Source organism: Buceros rhinoceros, unplaced genomic scaffold, assembly GCF_000710305.1.
Source record: "Buceros rhinoceros silvestris isolate BGI_N320 unplaced genomic scaffold, ASM71030v1 scaffold1354, whole genome shotgun sequence".
Taxonomy (NCBI): Eukaryota; Metazoa; Chordata; class Aves; order Bucerotiformes; family Bucerotidae; genus Buceros; species Buceros rhinoceros.
The window spans coordinates 23,468-46,019 of record NW_010406264.1 but is presented as its reverse complement, the minus strand read 5'-3'; the positions used below and the strand labels follow the sequence as shown (position 1 = coordinate 46,019).

General features: G+C 43.4%; 1 protein-coding gene across 1 annotated transcript in view; it reads right to left on the bottom strand.

Annotated features, from left to right (window-relative positions):
• Positions 1-421: 421 nt before the first annotated feature.
• Positions 422-22,552, bottom strand: part of IRF2 (interferon regulatory factor 2) — a 25,309-nt gene continuing 3,178 nt past the window's right edge. Inside the window, exons 3-9 of the mRNA XM_010133997.1 lie at positions 18,392-18,491; positions 17,607-17,783; positions 15,556-15,602; positions 11,496-11,607; positions 8,404-8,568; positions 3,176-3,222; positions 422-1,772 (exon numbers count right to left, since the gene is read on the bottom strand). Coding sequence (XP_010132299.1) covers positions 1,461-1,772; positions 3,176-3,222; positions 8,404-8,568; positions 11,496-11,607; positions 15,556-15,602; positions 17,607-17,783; positions 18,392-18,491 — 960 coding nt within the window. The 3' untranslated portion in view covers positions 422-1,460. The remainder of the gene's footprint in view (positions 1,773-3,175; positions 3,223-8,403; positions 8,569-11,495; positions 11,608-15,555; positions 15,603-17,606; positions 17,784-18,391; positions 18,492-22,552) is intronic.

Below are 22,552 nucleotides of genomic sequence, written 5' to 3'. Positions count from 1 at the left end.
CTACTTGAAACTCAGTAAAAAGACATTTTTCTGGATGAGGAAACTGGTAGCAAGCTGAACAGAGACCTATGAGGAACAGGGCAAGTGCAGCTGAGCCTGCATTGGGCAGGGGATGGACTTTAACAGATCTCTTCCATCAAGCGACTTCCTCAAAGCCCAACCTCAAGATAACAGCAGAAGAGGTGCCCCAACTCCCAACCTCTGCATCTGACGTGAAACTTGAGTACGCCGCCTTTTAAACCCTAGTTCCTCCTTCCACCTCGCACTGCCTCAAGCACAGTACTGTTAGATAGGCGCTCCAGAAATCGTAAAGGCGGCTCACGCTAATTGCTCAGTCCAGGAGGTCACATTTACCTATCATACCCATGCCATCTGGGGCTTCTAACAGATTAAAAAAGAGAGACAAACAAGCGGATTATTAAAAATTTAACTATATACCATATTTATTATCAATCCACAGGATAATCTGATTGCTACATGAGCTCATAAAAGCTATTTCACCTTTACAAAATTAAAAAAAAATGTGCCACAAGGATGTAATAACTGCTGATAACCAAGGACTGAATCTTAAAATTATAAATTTGCTGTAGAAAAGATTAAAAAAAATTATATTCACTTTAGAATTTTACTTTGAATAAAATATTCCCCTGTATAAAAAATAAAAAAGCTTGCTCTGGTTAGAATTAGAGTATTTTTCTTCTTCTTTTTTTTAAATCTGGGAATTTGCATAATATCTCTGTAATAGGTTTCTTTTTTTTTTTTCCTATTGTACCACGCGGCATTCAAGCATAGCAGATTAGAAACAAACATGAGAAAAGCAGTCTTAAAATGTATGAAATCCACATGGGAAGCTTTAACTTCCTTTCCTTTCCTCTATTCTTTAAAGCCACTTTAGCAAGAATAGCCTTGGAAAAGAATACAGGTGGGGAGGGACCTTCAATGTGCCATTAAGTAGAGCAAGGTGATAAAAGGCCTTTCGTAAGTGCTTTCTTAATAAGGTGCAGAAGCAGACTGCAACGTTGCTAGTACTGCACTATGTACAATATTCACAATAGATTTTTCTTTATTTAAAAATATTCCAGATAGTTCACATTTTCTCTTCCATTCTGAGGCTTTCAGTTCCATCACAGCCTTGACAGCGAGAAGCGCAGCAGCACCACTTCCCTTGTGGTCAGTTGGTCCTCTTATGAAACACACTGGAACCTGCGAGTGGGCCAAAGGTCTTGAGTTGTTTGCCTACAGAGCAACCTTGGAAATCCGCCTGGGTTCAGGTGTACATACTGACGGCTGGAGTCCTGAGTTAAAAATACTCCGGCACTGGAGTTGGACACAGCAATGTTTTATATTGCCAAGGCTTTACCTTAGATTTGTCTCATGTGCGTCAAGGGACGAACCTCTCCTAGTGAAACGTAAAATACAAAACCAAACAAAACAAAGCTAAAAACCACACCATCAAAGGCTTAGCAGCTCTTGACTCTCGACTGGGTGATGTCTGACGTTTTCTTGATGACGCTGGCCCGTGTCTCGCGGTCTGGCCGGCTGCTGCTTGTTGAGGCTGTGGACACTACTTGTGGCAGAGGGATGTCTGGGAAAGGGGGCCAAGAGCTGTTGTAAGGCAGTGGGCAGCTTTCTTCTTTGATGGTGACTTGGAGGTCAGGCTTGTTGGCTACAAAAGTTGCCATGCTGGGAAGCATATGAGAAGTGTTCCTCATTCCCAGATTGCTGAGATACTGTTTGCCTTCAATGTTTTTCTTCTGCCAATGAAGTCGCCCCTAGAAAAGGGCGAAAAAAAGGAGGGAAGACTGTATAAGCAAATGCAACTTTGCAAAGCACTCCAAGTAACAGGACGAAGACAGAAACACCCACGAATTGCACAGGAATTACCCCGTCTCTAAAAGCCTGAGCCTCTAGCCACTAGCACTGAATGTCTGTCCTCTCGGCCACTTCTCTCTTTCTGAAGTTGTGTACCTAAACCTTGGTGGTTCTCCAGCACTCAAGAGGCTCTGCCTCTTCACCAGTATAGTGATAAGGCCTTATCACCAGTATGGCAGAGGCAAAAATGGTTACGGACGACCAAACACTCAGAGCTCTAAATGGAAGCATGTCCTCTGATACCAGAAAGAGCATCCTCCTGCCAACAGGCAGGCACAGAGTGCCAGGACCTCTCAAACAGCACCATCTAAACTGTCAACACAGCTGAGGCTGCTCGGAAAATCACTGTTACTTGATGGTGTGTCCTCCACCACAGGGAGCAGGTTCGCCAAGGGAAGATTAAAGTCCTTTCCCCATCACACGTGCTGCCACGGTATGTTCTACCAAAGGAGGTTTGGGGAGTCATTACTGGCGGTCCACATATGTGCTCCACCCTAAACAAGGCAAAGAAGCAAACCCAAGAGGATTAGCTGTGCCATTATACAGCTGCACAACCTGCAGTCCTCCAAGAAGGAGGATTCAGAGGGCTTTCTGGAGAGCACAGCAGGAGAGAGATTTGCCAGAGGCCTTCTGCAAAAATGCAGCTGGAGCACAGGGCATCTAAGTGTCTTCAGTGAGCTTCCCCTGGCCTCTAAGTAGTCATGGAAATCAGTAGGTCTGGTCCTTCATGGTAGTCCCAAATGAAAAGGTGAGTGCTGGTTTGGCATAGGCTGCAGCTCAGGAAATGTTCATGGGGTGGGTATTTTCTCCACGGATTCCTTTCACCCAGCAATATCCAACTGACTGCTTAGGAAAGCTTTTTGCCTCAAACATTCAAGTTGCATTTCTGTCATACGTGTAGGCGGTTCCTCCACTTGTAAGAGTTTAGGTGCCATTTAAGGAAAACAAAGTGAGCATACTTTTAACCAAGATAAAATACCCACTACCCTGCAATGTCAGTGCTTCATAGTAATAAACTAGCTGGCAATGTTGATGGCTCTCCAGAACATCTCATCACACAAATTAATCTCCTTGTAGTTTGAATAGATGAGGAGGAAAGAACTTGTAGAGATACACATTCTACAACAATCATCCAAATGCTGGCCTCCCTTGAACCTTCCTGGGTTTTTTTTCTCCCCCAGCTATTCTTAAAATGAATACTCCACTGGTAGACAGATATGCAAACAGAGAAGGGGGAAGAATACTTCAGGATGTTATTCTTGAGACCTTCCTCCAAAGTGCTAAAATTCCAGAAAACACTTACCTCTGCATTTTCTTCATCGCTTGGAACGCTGTCGGTCGTTTCACTTTCTGTCAAACAAAACAGAAACAAAAATGAAACACGTGCTATTCTATCTACAGTAGCAAAATAGAGCTCAAGAGGCCTGAACCACTTCCCAGAAGTGGAAGTAAACAGAGTCAAGCCAGACAACCAGGAAACAATGGAGAAGCATGGACCCCCTGCCGCAGTAATAGCAATCCAAGGGCTAGACAGCATGGCCACACTGAACAACTGGGGTAAATTCACACGGTTATCACAGTTAACATATCCTGGAAAAGACAACAAACCAAGAGGGAAGAAGTAGATACATGCTTTCTGGGCAGAGGGAAGAGCCTTCCACAAGCAGGAGATGCCCCCTCTCCCTCCCCCTCTCTTGGCAGCTCCAGAGCAAAGTTCCATCCAAATGCTTATTTTTATCTCCCTGCAAAACCAGCAACAACTCCACCCCAGAGGAGATAAGTGTGTTTTTGTTTCACGAACTGTTATCTCAGCCTGCTGCCTCAAGGGCTTGCTGTCACTTCTGGCGCTCTATTACTGTTGTTATACTTTTCTCTCATTTCACCTTTGCCACTCGTGCCCAGCCCCCCCAGCCTATTTCTCAGCCTTTCACCCACCACTCACAAGTGGAAATGCTACTATCTGCATCCCCATCACCTATGCCCACCACATACGGCTTCCCTCACCCTCGTGAATCAACCAGAGGCCAAGCACAGGGGTGCAGCAGGATGGCCATCCTCCTTCAGCTGCATCCCTCCCTTGCAGAAGAGACTCAAATCCAGGAATTTTGATTGTATTTTCAAGCTCACATGTGTCTCAACACAGGTCTGAAAGTCAGGCTCCTGGCCCTTGGGATGGTTGAGAGTCATTGCTGTGCCTCAGATACATCTGAGACAGGGCACAAAACCTCTCTTCTCAGGATGAGTCTGCAGCAATAGCTGCTGCCTTCAGCTCATATTTTGAACCACCGTGTCATGTTTCCAGCAGGGATAACCCTAGGCAACTATCAGACTACCAACAGCATTTGGAAGAGGTCTTTCTGCAACCTCTCCACCAGGGCTGAGCAGATAGGGCTCACCCATGCCCTAAGCCAACAGGAACACAGAAATTACAAGGTTGAAGGAACAACATGATGAGCTATTGTAGCACGCCAGGGAGCTCTGAAGTCCCAGTTCCCACTCTCAGCTTTGTGTTACACATTTTAGTCCATACAGACTGTACTGCATAGTACATAAATACTGCAACCATAAACCACGATCCTGCCTTTCCAGAGAGCAACCTCATGGTCTGCACTGGACATAACATGAGGCCTAAGGGTGCATGGGCCTTGTGGATCGGGTCCCCAAGCATCTTCGGAGAGACTGGCAGCACCTTGCCCTTCTCTCGAGGCTTGGCTAAGCGTTAGATTTAGGCATAGGGTTGTAAACCAATGGTCTGAATTGCTCTTTCTGACCCCAGGATCTAAAATGCACCCAAAGTCCTTCAGAAGCATGGAAGCAGGCAGCCCAGCTACTACGGACTAGGACTTCCAAAGCCACCACCTCCCCTACGTCAGTCTCCACTGCAGAGTGTGGTAAGCAGATGAGCAGTCCAAAACATTAAATCTAACCGTGAAGCACTGTGAAGTTAACACTCTGCAGGGCTCCTCATTCACTGGCCCAGGTAAACAGCGATGTGCCAATGGGATTAAACTGGCTAATTAAGACATACTGGGGGGAACAGAGACAGAGGTTAATCTGTGCAAAGGATAAATGGTCCTGGAGATAAGAGTCAAAAGGAAGAAACCACACAGAGACAACAAACAGATATTCCTTGGCATGAAGAAACATGTGGCAGCAAAAAAAGAGTGATGCAGCTGAAAAGGAATCCATCCTTGGTGTTTATACATAACAAAATGCTGAGCAAGAGATAGCACTATAGTTAGCAAAGCCAGGGAAGACAGCCACTCAGGCATGGAAAGTCAGAGAGGTTATTTCAATCAAGGAGGTTATTTGAATCATTGTGAAACACAGGAGGTTAACAGCAGCCTACTAAAAAATAGGATTTCATAGACGTAAATGGAAATATGAGAAAACTCATACAAGGGCCACTCATGTAATTTGCCTGAGTAACCTCAGAAAGGAACTAGAGGTGTTTTTGAAATAAAACAGATTTTGTAGGACAGCTGATACCTCAGGCTACTTTTTGTTGTTGCTGCTGTTTCAGAAATGCTAAACTAACTGTTCCTGCACAGCTGTTATGGTCATACCCTTTCCTGCCATTCAGTGGTAGGACCTGATAGAACAGGCAGCTCTACCCAGCAAACACATGAGCACAGGGCCAGAGGCTTCTGTGGTTTTCCTGTACCATGTTTGTGTAAAGCAAGACAAAGCCAGAAATAGTCACAAGAGTGTCCTACAAGTTTCAGGGTTCTAACAAACCACAGACCTCTGTCCTCACTCCTGCCTCAAGGTCCAATGCAAAAAAAAAAAAAAAGAGGTTCACAGAACAATTCAGGCTGGAAGGGACCTCAGGAGATCTACAGTCCAACCTCCTGCTCAAAGCAAGGCCAGTTACAGGACTGGATCAGGTTGCTTGAGGCCTCATCTAGTCCAGTCTTGAAAAACTCCAAGGATGGAGGCAGCCCTTTCTGGGCATCCTGCTTCAGTCCCTTGACTGTCCTTGGTGATTATACATAACAAAATGCTGAGCAAGAGATAGCACTATAGTTAGCAAAGCCAGGGAAGACAGCCACTCGGGCATGGAAAGTTAGAGAGGTGGTGAAAAATGTATTTTTTCTTATATCCAGCTGGACCGAGCTCTCTTGTCTCCATTTCTGTCTGCTGTTTCTCATCCTCCCACCATGCACCGCTGCAAAGAGCCTGGCTGTGTCTGCTCACTAACACCTCTACAGGCAGGGGCAGGTTGCTACGAAGTCCTCAAACCCATCTCTTCTCCACTCCAGGCTGAACAAGCCCCAGCCCATCAGTATCTCCTCACAGAGTGAGTGCTCCAGCCCTTGATCATCCTGCAGCCCTTCCCTGCACTTGCTCCCATTTGTATCTCTCTTGGACCAGAGGGCTCAAGACTGGACCCAATGCTTCAGAAGTAGTGCAACTAGTGCTGAGTAGAGAGGAATGACGTCCTCCCTAGATCTACTGGGTATGTTCCTGAAAGCTTATGGCCTTCTCTGTGGCCAGGGTGCTCTGCTGTCTCAAGTTCAGCTCACTGCCCAACTGCCTTTCTGCAGACCGCTCCCCATCCCATCAGCCCCAGCCTCTATCTGTCCAAAGGGCTCTTCCTTCCCAGGCACAGGACTTGGCATCTTCCTTGCTGAATTTTGTAAGGTTCCCCCTGGCCCATTCCTGCAGTCTCTCCAGATCTCTCTGGATGGTGGCCCTGCCCCCAAGCCTATTGACTGGTGTGCCCTATTTGGCATCAACCTGTAAACTTCACAAGTGTGTACTTCCAACACCTACTCTGCTCAATTATATATTAAATAGGACTTGACCCAGCACAGACTCTTGCAGTACTCCACTTCTTATTAGCAACCAGGATCATCAAGAGCTGCCTTGAGATGCATTCAAAAGCATGTCCATGGCATTAAATCATCATCTGAGTTACAGGCCAGCAGATCCTGGTGTACGTTAGGACAGCTGAAGTCCACCGGGATACTAAGACTACATAAGGGGATAGCAGAAGTACATCAGTCATGCCTCAGTTTCTTATGCAGTCTTGTTGCACTAACTTTAGGCGAGGTAGCTTATGACTTGCTCATGTCAGGGTGGTTCTCCTGTCACCAGACCACTCCCCTCTAATGTCACAGCCCAAGCAACCACCATGACTTCCAGACCACGACGCTGACTTTTGTTTGCATTTCAAGAACTTAGGTCCCGCAGCTGAGGTTAAAAGAATGCACGGTTGTCATGTTCATGTAGATGGGAAAAGTTTTGCAAGAAGCATTTGGAAAAAGGACAGATGTTTCAGAGGTGCTGTCGCCCAGCCGCTAACAAATTAAAGCACCCTCATCCCGCTGCCTTAGGCCTTGCAAAGCCTTTCTAAATGCTTTGGCCACTACAGACTAAGCACATTGGGAAGTATAACTGTTTATCAACACGTGTGAGACTAACATTGGAGGCTATTCAAAAGAACATTGTCCTATTCACCCGGACCCAAAGATAAAAATTACATATTTTATAAAAATGTGTCTGGAAGTAATTTCAGCCTAATGAGTCAAAGGCAAAACCATGTGTAAAATAATGAATTGCATGGGGAACAATTAACACTTAAGTTTGCCTAAAAAGACGTTGTTTGTGTTTCTACCCAGATTCCTGAGGCTTGCACATTAGCAACATGTTAAAAAAAGGAAGGACAGGTAGGATCTGAAACTTTTTTTACTTTCAAATGTGGCTTTGCCCTGCTTCCTCTGGAAATAAGGCTTATCTTATTGCATGGACTCTACATAGCGCACCCACATGAGCATTTGTGTCTGTTCTCCACTAACAACTTCTGAACACGCCATCAGGCTTGGATAAGGGATAAACGAGTGCCAGAGACTCTTAATGTCCTCCCAGTTTTATGAAAATAAAGGGCCAGACAAAAAAGAAACCATTAGCACCCTGACTTGGGCAAAAACTCGTTATCCCACTCCTTTTTAAATACCAGTGAATCCAGATGGAAGGCGGATGCTGTAAGCCAGACGTCCACAGCTCTGCCATTTGCAGGACCCCTTGTTATCAGTTGCTACATGGCCGTTAGCCTGCAGATTAGTTGTAACAAGACAGACCCACTCCCCAAGGGCCCTCAGATTCACGTCTGCCATTACATACCATTAGTGCAGCCCTTAGCACTCTGTGCCAACTGTGCTAGCAGGAAGACATTTAATCTGTACTAAGTCATGGGGTAAGGGGATAGACTGTATGTGCAGCACATCATTTGTACCACTGAAAATGCCCCTTTAATAAAAGATGAAACGACCTCTCTGTATTACATCTTTTTCCATTAGTCACAGGCTAAAATCTGCAGCTTACATTTCCAACCTCAGATCTGTCGAGTTGTTTCCCAAGGTAAAATGAGAAGAGGACTGTGAGTTTCTGAGTTTCATTAAAAATGCAGAAGGCAGCCAAACAGACATTTCTGGATCTTTTGCCAGCTACCCTGAAAAAGCCCCCTTTCCCCCAGTGTCTTCCAAACATTTCCAGAAAAAGAGGGTAGAGAAATTCCAGGATGCTTACCTGCATAGGACGAGACAGGGGAGATCTGTAGGGGGTACAGCTGGCTCATGCTGAGGGGCTGTTCGTCACTTTCTGTTGTTACCTCTACTACCTGGCAAACATCAGGAGGATTGGCAACTATAACCTGTTCTTCGCTGCTGCCATCAAGGTGCGGCTGTCCTACAACTTGGGATTAGAAACAAAAAAAAATGATTATTCATAATACCTCGACCACACTGGATCTCTCAGAGACTGTCCTTGGAGCCTGCCTGGTATTTGACTGAATCTTCAATACCGTCTCAGCACCTTCTTCCATGCCCACCACCTGTTCCAATGGGACTTCTAACGGAAACCTGTGTCATTTAGTGTCCATCACCTACAGAGACATTTTCTCCCCACTTGTGGCGACTGAAAATGCTTAACTATCCCCTGGCTCTTACATGCAATGTTCTCGAGCCCTCCTTGACACACCAGCTGTCAAGAGGATTTTTCAGGGAAGATCACGGCCACACTCTTCCTCCATCCAGAAATGTGGTCTTACCAGAATGTATGGACAAGAGCAATCGCTCCTAACATGGGAAAGCATCCTCACCAAGCAAGCTGCCAACATCCCATCGCCTCTGGATGCTCTCATGTAAATTTTGCACCGGAAGACCAGAACTGGCATGCAAAAAGCTGGCTACATAGTCATGTAAAACAGAGTGGGACCTGACATGAATCTGTGAAAAATTTCTCGTCCAATTAGATGCTTATTTTTACTGATCCTTGCAATGCCACATACAAAAACACAGCTGTACCTGTAGTCTGTAATCCCCACGCTCCGTGACAGAAAATTAGAGTGCACTTACTTATTAACAGAGGGGTTTCCTACTTCCCCAGGCACATGATACTTAATACCAAAGGAACATTACTTATTTCTACAAAGTAAAGGCATCATGGATGCTTTGCCAGTGTCCTGAAATGCTTTGCAGACATCAATTGTGCTACACAACACCTGTTTGAAACAGAGGAATAAACTGAGGTACCAAGAATTTACTGAGCAAAGCAGAAGTATGGTGAAACCCAGAATCTCACTTCTCTGGGACTGCTTGAGACAATTCATTCTGTCTTGTACAACTCCCTTACTGATCCCAACTGGTTTTTTTAAAGTTGAATCATTACAATTACTATGATTTCACTTCAAATACTTAATTTCCATTGTATTTCACCTTGCCTGGTTCTGAACCAACCAGCTTTTTATTGAGCGGGGTGCAGGAGGCAAGAGCACACACATACACACGGAGTTTTGTCTGAGAGAAACCAATATTGCGTAACCCTCTCAGGGTATGAGCAGGCCATCTGCACTGTTTTATCTTTCTCCTCAATACCTGATGAATTCTTACCCACCCCAAAAGATAATGTGCACAGCAAAGATTACTGCTCACTTGGGCAACATGCCACAACCTTCCCATGAACTGTGTGTATGTCAGAAACACTGCAGGTGTTGTTTGTCTTTCCTCCCCTCCAGCTGACTTCCCTCCTTTCTGCAGAACATATCTATTTTACCCTTTTCCCACTGTTTACATTAAAATCCTGCTTGCAGCCCCAAATAAGGACTTCTCTCCAGTCTGGATAAGCAGCATACTTCACAAAGCCATTAATTAATCAACACTGGATGACAGCTATCCACCCAAGACTTGCTGTCCTACTTGTTCCCCTTTTCAGGGGAAAATGGATTCTGTGAGTCCAGAGAAAGGTGAAAGCCCTTGAGGTGCAAATTCAGTTCTGTTCCTCTGAACAATTTGCTTCGTTTACACAACAGACCTTTGACCATTCTTAGATGTTGATGTTGCCACTATGGGTCCTGTCCTGTAAATTACTGAGATGTTCTAAGGTGCAATATGCAGTCATCTCCTCACAAAATCAAACAGGAGTTCAGGATACACTGTGCTGTAGAAAACCGAGATCTTTGCAGCAAAAAAATTACTCTCTCTGATATTAGTGGATTTCAGGGAACACCAGGTATGTTCCAAAGACTGCTGTTATTTGATGCCTGTTTGACTTTAAGACTGCAAAAGAAAGCAAAAGTGTATGAAGCTTTTTTCCTAGGACTGCGTATTGGCCTCGGGGTGTTTCAGACCTGTTTATGAGTCTGTCAGTAAATATGAAGCACTAACAGCACTACAGTGCTATTCCTTTAAGTTATAAAACCCTGTAATAGTAGGAGCAACAATCATATTCTAACACTCTTACAAAGCAACAGTTGATTAAACGAACTGCTATAAAGAGAGCGTAATTAAGTGACAAATTCAGCCACAGAAGTACTTGAGGGGAATGACTATGCAAAGCCTTGCAACATAATAAATGGGCATCAAAAATAGTTACTGCATGTAATTTCTGCCATCTCACCAAGCAGAATACTGACATATCTTTGAAACACTTTTTCGTCATATTCTAGACAGAATGGTATATGGGTCACATTTCTAGGAGCCCTTGCTGCAGTGACAAACTCAGCCAAAAAAAGAGCTGTCAAAAACCAGCCCAATTATTCTGAGAGAACCCATTATTCACATGCTGAGATGACAGCTAATTTCTAACATACTAATTTCTACCTGCAGTCTTTGCTGATCCTCGTGGTTAGGTCAGTGATGTTAAGAACTAACTCTGCTACACAGGTGGCATAAAAAGAACAGTTTCTCCATTTCATCTGCAGGTTTAAACTCCCAAATAATATAGTACCCTACACAAACCTCTGCTCTGAGCCACAAGAAACCACCATCTGACTGTAGTTTAACTCTCACATGACATTAGCTACAGTCTCCTCACAGCTGCAGACTACCCTGTGGAGTAAGTTCATCTCAGGAAAAGCCACCTGAGCACGTCTGTTAGTGCTTTACTCTCACGGGAACCACCACAGTGCCACAATGCTGCTCGCCATCTCTAGAAGGTGGTGGGACTACACCTGCAACCAGGACCTTGTGTGGCTTGGGCTAGTGAAAAATGGGTCGACCTCACTGCAACCATGGCACTCTCCAAAGCGCAAAATGCTGATGGATACTGACTTTGACACAGTCAAAAGGGTTTTTGAAGTCACCTGTATGCTTAGCATATAAGAAAAGCATGGAAGTACTTACCTACAAAGTTCACTGTACTGTCAACTTCAGTTTTTATACTGGAGGACAGGAAATAGTCGGAAGTGACATCATTTAGCCCATTAATCCCAAATGATGATTCAACTGGCTCTTGCTAGAATGAAAACAGTAAAGGTGGGTCAGGTTTGAATGATTTTAGGAGCCTGGACTTAGTTCTTCTTTGCTCTGAGACAGTAATAAATCACATTGCTTCTGCCTGCCACCTAGACCCTGCTCTCTGCTAGACACAGAACGAATATTTTGGTTCCCTGAGAAGCCAGAGTGTACTCCATTTCCAAATCTTCTGCTTTGAAATGAAAGCTATTTTTAATTTGCAGACAGAGCGAGCCTTCAGAGAGCAAGAAATTAGTGTGCTATTTACTACAAGAGATTAACAGTTGGAACAAACAAGGAAGAAACATTGCTTTAAAATGGTACTCTATTTAATACTCATCCTCATTCCCTTCCAAACACGCTATATCTCTTAGCACTCTCTGAAAGGAAGCCTTAGCTTCTGTACAGCAATTACTACCTTCTAGCCTTAACTTTTCTCTGTAGCAAGCCTGAAAGCAAACCAAAGTGTTTACACTAAATACAGCCTTTTAAATCACATCATAAACATTACCACAGGGCAAGAGCAAGGGGAAAACACCACCTGTTCTACACAGACTGAGCTTTCCACAAGAGGCACCTTTGTAGGTCTGGAACACTCAAGTGGGAATCTAAAAAACTCCCTTCAGAACAGACACCAAAAAGTTTAATTCTATAAACTCACACTTTTTTTATAAACACATTTAAAGGGTTATCTAGAGGGCCAACTCCTCCCTGGTATTGGCTCCTTTATGAGGTTATCGATTACAAAGTATGAAGTCCTCTGCTCTTACTCCGGGCTAGCTGTGCCAGCCCTGCCAGGGAAGTTCCACCTCGCTGCTGACCCAGAGACACTCGCAGACAGATGCAGAGCTGCCAGTTGGATCTGATGCCATACCACACTCGCTTTCACAGCACTTCAGCAAAAGGGAGGCAAAGGTGAGCCTCAAGTGCCAGCCCTTCACGGTACTAACCACAAACTGTTATCACAGAGACAAAAAATTGGGGACAGCGTGACAGATCTTTCCTGGATGCCACATGCTATGATTGTTATCCAGTCAAAAAGAGCTGTCACTTCGACCCAGGCCTGCACCTTCCCAGCCATTAAGCAGATAAACATGCACCCTGTCCCAAGGCCCCTCTGCACATCAGAAGGATGCAAAGTTACTGTTAATGGCAACGAGGTCTTGTGATGAGCTGCACCAGTTGTGTTGACCCACAGGTCCAAGACCTGGAGAGCCGGAAAAGATAAAATTAGCTGCTATTGATTCACAACATCAGGAGATCATGACTGCAATGACAGGTTAGGGCTGTACACTGGAGCCCTGAGCCTCTGCCCTTCTGCAATGCCCCAGCAAACATATCAGCCCCCAGAGAAATGCTGTGTGCACAGCATCTTGGTCAGCTTTACTGAGGCTTGGTTACAGAGAAGTTTACTTAGTAGCCCTTTTTGAGATGAAGAAACAAGTACACATCTTGGAACTCAAATTATGGTGCTAGATCCACAAAGAGATTTGGGATGCTGGCATAGCTGGTGTTAAATTTTCAGTGTCCAATGTCTAGCCTAAGTTAAATGCATGGGGAAATCAGTTAGATTTTAAAAATGTCTCCACAGGGAGCTGCATGCATACTCAAAAGGATGCATCCAGGATAAGGCAGAAATCAAGCCTCAGGCAGGCAGTTCAGTCTTGTTTCATAGGAAAGAGCCTATTTTTATCTGGTCTATTCAGACAGCTGATGGCTTCTTCCCATGGCTGAGAACTCATTTTTTAATGGAGAAACTCCATTTGCCCAAAAGCCTGGTGGAGCAAGAGCTATCTGCCAGATGGGAGACCTGCTCACAGCCCCTCTTGCCTAATGCGGAACAGGGATTTGGTAAGGCCCAGGTCTCTCACATCCACAGGGACAAGCAGTGACAAGCTTGAGCACCCTGCTCAAGCTCAGTAAGGTCTAGCAGGGCTCTTCACCCCCATGAGCAGCTGCTGGTGGTGCCCACAGGGTCTAGCATTGGCAACAGAGGGGAAGTGAATGGAATGCTGAAGTCCCTTCGCAGATCTGCACTTAGACCCTCAGCTTCTCCCTCTGCTGATATGACGCCACTGCAGTTACTGGGCAGACAGTGGAGCAGCCTCCCACTCACCTCCACTAAAGAGAGGTGTTCAGGGTAACTGCAAGGAGCTCAACGTAAAACATGCAACTCAGATCTGAGGAATTCACATCAACGAGCAAAGCAATTAGAAGCAGCTTTCAATGCTCAGAAACGTGCATTTGCATTACTTCATCCACCACCCTTCTCTGCTATTATAACCCATATAATCAACATTCGATACTCAGTCTAACAGTAGTCAAGCATGGAAGGAGCATCTGCTAAAATCCAGGCATATCTGGAGGCTGGCTCGTGTATACATTTCTCAGAGTAAGGGGGAACAGACAGGAATACTACCCAGCCCCAGTTCTAAGCTTCCAAAGGCTAAGTGGCCATAACATGGTGGCTGGTGAGCTGTAAGCTTGTCATAGGTATCCGTGGTAGGTGTATGTGCTGGAGGCATGGCCAACTCAGCTCATTGCTCCTGTGTTGCCTGGCCTAACACTTCAGTGAAGCTCAGGGTAACTGAGCTGGAGGAAAGTGCTTCCAAAACCTGTGAGCATTGCCCCGCCAGCATCTACTCCCAGGCGTAATACCACATGTACTAATCTGCCAGGCATCACTGGAACTCCCTCAGCAGTGACCATTTGTGAGATTAATCTTAATGAAGAGGATGGGATTATGCAAGTGCTTCTTTGCTTTTCAGGCATTTAATACTATCTATCTTTCATAAAATAAAATATTATAAATATTTAATTAAAGAAATATAACAAAGGAGGGAAATGGCAAAGTGCTGCTGCCAGCTTTGGTAGGCATCACATGCTGCTCTGGTCTGACCAAAGGAGTTTACTAACTCCTTCTAAACATGGGCTACTAGGGTTATAACAAGCACACATGGCTGTATGATCCAGGTAGTCTGATTAAAAAGACTTTGTTTAAGACATTTAAAAACCACAGTATTCTGACACATAACTCCACAACTGCCAGGACAGCATCTGCCTTCCAAATCCAATTTCAGTGGAGGAGTTTTCCCAGGCCTATGGGTTCAATCAGCCCAGAGCACCTCCTGCCCAGGAGGTGCAGAACTTGTGGCCAGGCGTGGCCAGCCCTTCACAAGTGGGCAGCAGGGGCTTGAGCTGCCCTTCTACTGCAGACACGGCTGCTAGGTGAAACCAAAAATCACCAACTTTAATGAAGGGTCAAAGTCTGAAACCTTTGCAATTTGCTTTCTGAAAGAATCAAAGGTGGACCAAATCCTGCCAGTGTGTAATATTGACCACCTCGTAGAGGCACTTGGCAGATGGGCAAAAGCTAGAAAACACCATGCTTTGTAGGAAAAGCTAATGCCAGACTGGGTGCATGCTCTGAACAAGCAGAAATCTCGGGCAGTGACAGAAGCTTTACAGCTGAGGTCTTCTAACTGACAAACATGAACAGAAGGTGCAGCTCTGCCAGAATTTCTCTCCCTTGCCTAAACAAAAATGAATTTCCAATGCCTTATGCACAGAAATGGATTGCTCCAAAAGGTAGCTCCATTGTTAAGAAGCATTCTTTCTATAATTAGTCTATTTCTACTTACATGGACAAACAAATGGCAAACGTATTGCCAAGGCTGCCAGTTTTCCAGCCTCCAGGCATTATAACACGAGGGCTGTGTCAACTGATGACGTCAGTCACAGCTCCAACAGCCTTCACATTTAAAAAAAAAAAACCAACAAACAACCTCCAAAAAACCCTAAAACATGCCATGTAACTGTAGCTACTTAACCAAACCACAAGCATGACAGATTTGTAAATATCCAACACAATATACTATTGCGGCTATTAAAACAATTTGCAACAGATTGTTTTCACAAGCTCTCACACTATTAAAAAGCTGCTTCTTACCTTAATTTGTTTGAATTTGTCATCCTTCTCAGACTTCGTTTTTTTTCCTGCAACGATAGAAGGAAGATTTCTTAAAGTCCTGTGTGCCATGAGTTATCCTTCACACTGTCTATATTCACCAAGAAACAGCCCCACAACATGCCTCAAAATGGCAGCACCTCCTAGGAAAGGGAGAACACATTTTGCTTAATTTTAAAGCCCCCCTTAAGGCCTGGGCAGTCAAAAATATACCTTGAATACCCTTACTTTGTGTTTTGTTTTTAAAGGACTACAAAACCAGAACCACGATGAGTCTGAGGAAATCGACTGCAGTAAAAAATATCAAGGTGAAAAATATGGAAGAGTGACAAACTAAGGAACAAGGCATGTTAAAAAAAAAAGGAATCGGGAGAAAAAAAACTCTTAAAGGGAAAAAAAACAAAATATATGTCTCACCACATTTCTGACACTCTCACTGTAGCTACAGGAAAAGGGAGATCAGTTGTTGATTTAATGTGAAAAGAGACTACAATAAACTCCAACAAATGTTTTTGTAAATAGCTGCAATCTGAGGGGGTAGAAATCCATATTCTAATTCATGCAAAAGTGGCTTATGCAATCACACTGGACTTGAGAATCCAGAACACCACACAGCACGTAACCCTCCCCAACTGCTGTATGCCTTGGCAGACCCCAGCGTTGCTGCCTCTGCTCTGACCTGACGAGACCCTGAAGTGGAAACTCAGACTTGCTAGTGCAAGCTCAGCTCTACCCCGCTGTTTGCACAGAGATGTCCCAGGAATTTCTCCCATCTCTACTACAAGATAACACTGAGAATTGGAAATGTTTGCAGCCAAATTCTTCTGCTCTCAATCACATATAAATTTAGCCACATGCCACATAGAAAGGGCATGTGAGAATATACACAGGGACTAAAATACGTCAGAGTTTTACAGTAACTGGACTTGCTCCAGAATCCTTTCCTGCTACAGCTCCCATGTCCACAATCTCAGCTTTCATGATGAAATTTTCTAGTTCTTACAACTATGAGAGGAATCTACCATAATGCGACAGGTTATGGTTCAGGGAAATATGACTAAATGTAGAAAATACAGCATTGACAAGAGACTGGAAACAGTTTCAAAGCAAATATTCTACCTTCTGCAGATTGTTCTCTCTTTCATATGATACTGTCCCCAAAAATACCAGAGTTCATAATTTCCAATCACACTAACCTTAAACTAAAGATGTGCCTTTCCCTTCTCAATTTAAGAAAATAGCAAACTGAGCTACAGGTGAACTGAACTGGATTGCAGAGGAACACTGTGTTTGATGGCAGGTTATCTTTTCATCCAAAAATCCTAGACACCACAGGATCCCAGAGGACTAAGGAAGCCATCGTTCTACTCCATAACCAGTAATGAAGCCATAAGGAAGTCAATGAGCCATAAAGAAGCCAATGTTTCCAATCCATAAGAAACCAAATATTTATAAGACTGACCTGGTGGTTAGGTCCTCTCCTGGCAGGTGGGAGACCTAATCCCTAAATCTCGGGATTCACACACAGTTGCCCATTTCACCATTATCATGCTGTGGGGGCCTGGTTTTTCATGGCCTAGTGTAGCTACATAACAAAGTGGTTTCGCACTGAGCAGAGTGTACTGCTCCCACTCAGCTCAACAGAGCACCAGTTTATTTCTACCCTTTCTCAAAAAAAAAAGATAACCAAAATGTCTGCCATCATACTCTGAATGAGCCCTACTGAGTTAAATGCATTCATCTCTATCATTCCCCTAATCATCCTCTCTGACTGAAGGGGACTAGCATCTAAACCCAACTCCATCAGCTTTACAGAACTAAAGCATCACCAGCTTAGGAGTGCCACATCTCATTGATCCTCCCTCCAGGCGGCTTGTTCTCTAAACTGAATATAGCCCTTTTTTGGTACAGCTGTTCCTAACTTCTGGGCAACATCTGGATAAAACCACCCAGCCTCACAGTAGAAGTGGAATCAGCACATTTTGCAGGCCCCAAAATAACAGCAATGCCCCCTACTGCATTCTCCCCTCTACCTTTTTTGGAAGGTCTTTCAGATAATGGCAGCATCCGGTACACCCTGAAGGCATTGTTTCCTTTCTTTATACTTTTGTCCTTCACTTCTTCTATGTCAGGCAGGGAGTTCATAGCACAACGGAAGTTTGCCTTCCATGTCTTTGGATCGGGTTTATCTACTCCTGACTGGTATTTTCCTAAGGAAGAAAAGTTAGGCACACGTGACACACAATTAAAAACTCAAGGTGAATTAATAACAATGTAGCTTAACTTCAAGTTATCATCCTTTGGTTCCCACGACAAGCATTCAAACAATAGCTGAGATTGCAAGAAAGTGTTGTGATTTCATTCCCATGCACATTTCTAGAACACATGATGACAGTTTCTGCTCAAGAAAGACCCAGGGCACTGCAGAGCAGATGTGACTCCACAATAATGCGGAAAAGCTTGCACAGCATTTACCTTTATTGTGTCTGGCTCAAATCCATAGAAGGGCATAAAAAGCCTAAGGGCCCAAGTCTACAAAGTGCTGAGTGTGCTCTACTCTCGACAATTTTGAACCCAATGTTGCTAACATTTAAATCAATTAAGTTTTACTGTGTTCTTCAATGCACATGAGTCATGGTGCTTCAATAAAGCTGGAAAGTATTGCAGGCTTTAGAAAAAGCACTAAGCCTCCCACAAATCCAGAAATTTTAATTCACTCTCTGTGTTAGTAAAAGCAAAGACACAAAAGAAGGAAAATGTGATTTTTAAAAGGGAAAACAATGTGAAAAACTGTTCTGCAGAAAGACAGATCCAATACCTGTGTGAATTGCCCAGTTCCTAAATAAGGGAGCATCTTTTTCAACATCCCACCCATGTCTTGCGGCATGCATCCAGGGAATCTGAAAAATCTTCTTCTCCTAGAAGGGAAAACAAACAGGAAATGCCAACACTGACTGACTTGAGGGATCTTCTGAAGACTTTAAGTCATTTATTCATTTAAAAGCACAGTTCCAGCATCTGTTTTGCTTCCTTCTAACCAAGTGCTGCTGTCACTGAACTCAATAGGAAAATATCCACTGGCATCACTGAAAGCAGAATACAGCTCTAAGTATCTGAAATACTTGGAAAGTCCTTCACAGACAATGAGCCTGGCAGCTTTCCAGGCTGACACATGGATATAGCACGCAGTGCTACACATTTCTAAACATTCAAACAAAGGCTAGTTTTGGCAGCACAGACAATTGTGATTAGAGAAATTAGATATGAAACTAAACAACTGTAGAAACAAAGCAAATTCAAGGAATTTAGAATTAAGCCAGTCAAATACTAACATGGTGAAGGAAAGGGATGTCTCAAATTAATACATCAAGCAAATGGACATATGAATATATCAACCAGTGGGGATAAAACATACAAGACACCCATGTAAAAGGGTGACATTGAAGAGACAGTTGAAAGTATTTCAGTTTAGAAACTTTAGGGCAAAGAGAAGTGCATTTAAAGCTATCCAAAGGAAGGCTTTTTTTTTAGTTATTTTTTTAACACGCAACATGTAATTACACCAGGGCATTCCCTTACGTGGTGGAAGTAGAAACTGATTCCCAAAACAATCACAAAAACTTATGAAGATAGTACACTGGAGACTATTATAAAGACGATAGTTTTGGGATGCAGCTCCAGCATGGTTCTTCATTTAAAAAAACAGCATGGTTCCTGTACTCCTTCCACAAGCACTTAGCACACAGAATACTGGGCTGGATGGATGCTGGGTCAGATATGCTTTTATGTCATACAAACGGGAACGAATTCCAATGTGCCAACCCACAGGGCTGCTTCAGAACTCTTCACGCTCATTTCTGCAAAGCCAGGTTTTGGGGTTTTTTTTTTTGTTGGGGGCAATACATCTTATCTGGCTTCACATGCAGATCTCTTGTGCTATAAACACTGCCTCTACAGGTTTAGATCCACTTCTCAGTCTGTGAAGAAAAAAGCACTTCCAGGGCAAAATGCACCCTCCTCCTGAGGTGGCTACCCGAGCTATGCCAACTGAATTGCACCCTCAAAGTGCCTATTTCTCTCCATTGGCTACACACAACTCTAGACAGACAGCTCTCACTTAAATGCATTGTAGATGTCTGTGGTCGGGTGAAATGAATCCTTTGACCTTTCTCCTTCCTCCAACAACAGCTTTTCTTCCTTGTCTGTCTGGTTAATATTTCACTAATGTCAAGGTTAGGTTTATTTCTCTTCCCTTCCATGTGATCTTTTCTTTTTTGAGCCTGCATTTTGTATCATCCTTCAACTCATCCTCAATCCTTTCTCTCATTTACATTCAGTTGTTCAGAAGTGCATTCTTCCCTTCTCCCATGGCTTCATCTTTAATTTGGAGAAAACACAGATTTATCACATTCTTCATTCCCTTTCAAGCCCTCACACTCTCATTCTTCCTATTTATCTATTCCCATCACTTCTCTCACATGCCTTCTGCCTCCCTACTCTTCCCCCTCTATATAGTCAAATCATTCTACAGAGATGATCTCCTCTTTCTTCAAGTGGTCTAAAGAAAGCCTCAACCCCACTATCCTGTGGTCCACAGCACTACTGTATTCATCAGACCTAGAATATGCTCCCTTGCCTCTACTCTCCCACAAAGAGCATGGAAAAAACCTCGTACTTCCATAGAAAACAATTTCTATCAACAAGAGCTTTAAGAATTGACCAGATTAAATAGTGTTCTCATGCTCGATGATGGGGAGAGATTTGAACAATGCTACACAATGCTATAGATGTTATATCATGGATTTCATATTCTGTATGATAATTCAAAAAGTTCTATAGGAACTAGCAGACCGAACAAGATTCCAGACAAAGCACCCTATCATCATTGACCACACTCACTGCTTCAAAGGAAGGTGCCAGGACACTCTCCACAGCAGTCTAAGTGTTCATTACAGTGTTTCTGTTTATTACAGAAAGTTCTTCCAATCCCGGATGTCTTGAAGCACATGGGCTTACAGCAAATTATAATACAAACAACAAAATCATAGAATCCACATATATAATTCTACATACCTATATAGACACTACAGATTTTCTTATCAACTATCAATCTTCTCTGAAATCCCACAAGACTGCTGAGTGCAGCAATACCATGTGATTGTGTGTTCTCTTCTAGTTTACCTAGATGCTTTCTACTTAAACACTATTTTTTTTATTTGACACAGTATCAAACATTTACCTATATCCCTCTTCAGCTGATGCTTCCCAATAATGACACTCATTGGGAAAGGCTCACCAGTACTTTCTCTTAGATGTGTGCTGTCTGGTACAGTACTCCATCACTGTAGTAGTACTCCATCTGTGTAGTAGTCTTGTGTTTCTATTAAAAAAATAGCCTCACCTAAAGCCAAAAGCACAATTCACAGAGGTTTTGCACAGGAATTTGTAACAGCAATTGGTAATGAACTCCAGTGGGGACATCAAAAGATGGGGAAATTCTGAGAAATAAGCTGCAAGAGGAAAATAGCAACCCTGGTGTTGCAAAATGCTCCAGGCAGGTAAACGAGTGTGAGATCTCATACTAGCTAGAAAATCATAGGACAAATTTTAAATAGCAGCATCCATCTAGAAGGCAATACTTCAAGCATCCATCAAAGTAACAGGTGACTCTTGACTCTTGTCCACTCTAATTTCTTTTTCCAGATCCATGAAGGACACTGACCTCTCATCATCCCCCTCCTCAAGCCACCTCTGCCCTCTAGTGAACTATGTAATTTCCTTCATTCCTCCCAATTTTATCTCTCTGGGAAGGCAAAGAAATTCCCTTCCTCCCTCACGCCAGTCAGCAGGATAACATTTTCACCAGGGAGGTACACAAATATTTATTTTTTAAGCCCTAGAGAGAGGCGTCTGTGCTGGAGAGGAACGCAAAGCAGGATGTATAATGTGATTGACAGAAGGGGAAGGAATTAGGTAAGTCAGCCGTACCTGATTTGTCTTTTTTAACCAAGAGAGTTTTAATCACTTTCTCAGTCTGAAAAAATCCCCCAAGAAGAGACAGCCAACGGTAAAGCCAGAATGGGAATTGTTTCTTTAGTATTTAGATCTTATTTCCTTAAAAGCTATGCACACACGAGTGCCATTCTCTTGCTAATCTGACCCACCTTCTTTCCTGTACTGTAAACTGTCCTTTGCCAAACTCTGATCAAAATATATAAATTCCAAAATCTTTCAGCCTCTAGAGTCAGTTCTGTGGGTACAGAACAGGCTGTGATACACATGACACTGTATCATTGATTCCATGCTTGGCTTTGTTTATGGTCAGCATTTACAGTAAAACTAGAAATACTTCTGGTTTAATGATTCATTGCTGGAATGAATGTTTAAAAATTTTTAAATAAAAATGCTCAGATGTGCAATTAGCTTGTTAAGCACTATAAAGGCAACCCAGATTGATGCTAAATCAGAAAGCAGAAATGGGGAATCAGTTTAATAAACCTCAAGACAATCTACTTAGCCGGATATCCTCTTTCTGGTAAGAGCCAGGGCTTTGTTTCAGAAATCAAAAAAAAAAAAAATTACAAAACGTGAGAGAGAAGCCTTGGTCAATATAGAATATGCTAACTAAGGACAAAAACTCCTAGCAACTCTTGCATGCAAACCATTTCTATGCTAGAAGCACAAGACAGAAACTGCTGCAACAAACAATCAGAGGGCTGCAAACATTAAAAAACATGGCATGCCTTGCAAACTGCCTTTATGGGATGGTGGGCTGAACACAGAAGAATGAAGTCCTTAGCACAGTGGCCGTGTGCTAATGAGGCAACTACTTTTGCAGAGCAAAGGAGGCAAGTACATTGCCTTGGTGAACTGAAAAAGATTGCGTGAACACAACCTATGGATGACAACATCATATTTAAGAATAATATGCTCAACTCTGAAATACTGTGTCCTACTAAGTGCTGAGAAATTATTTCGG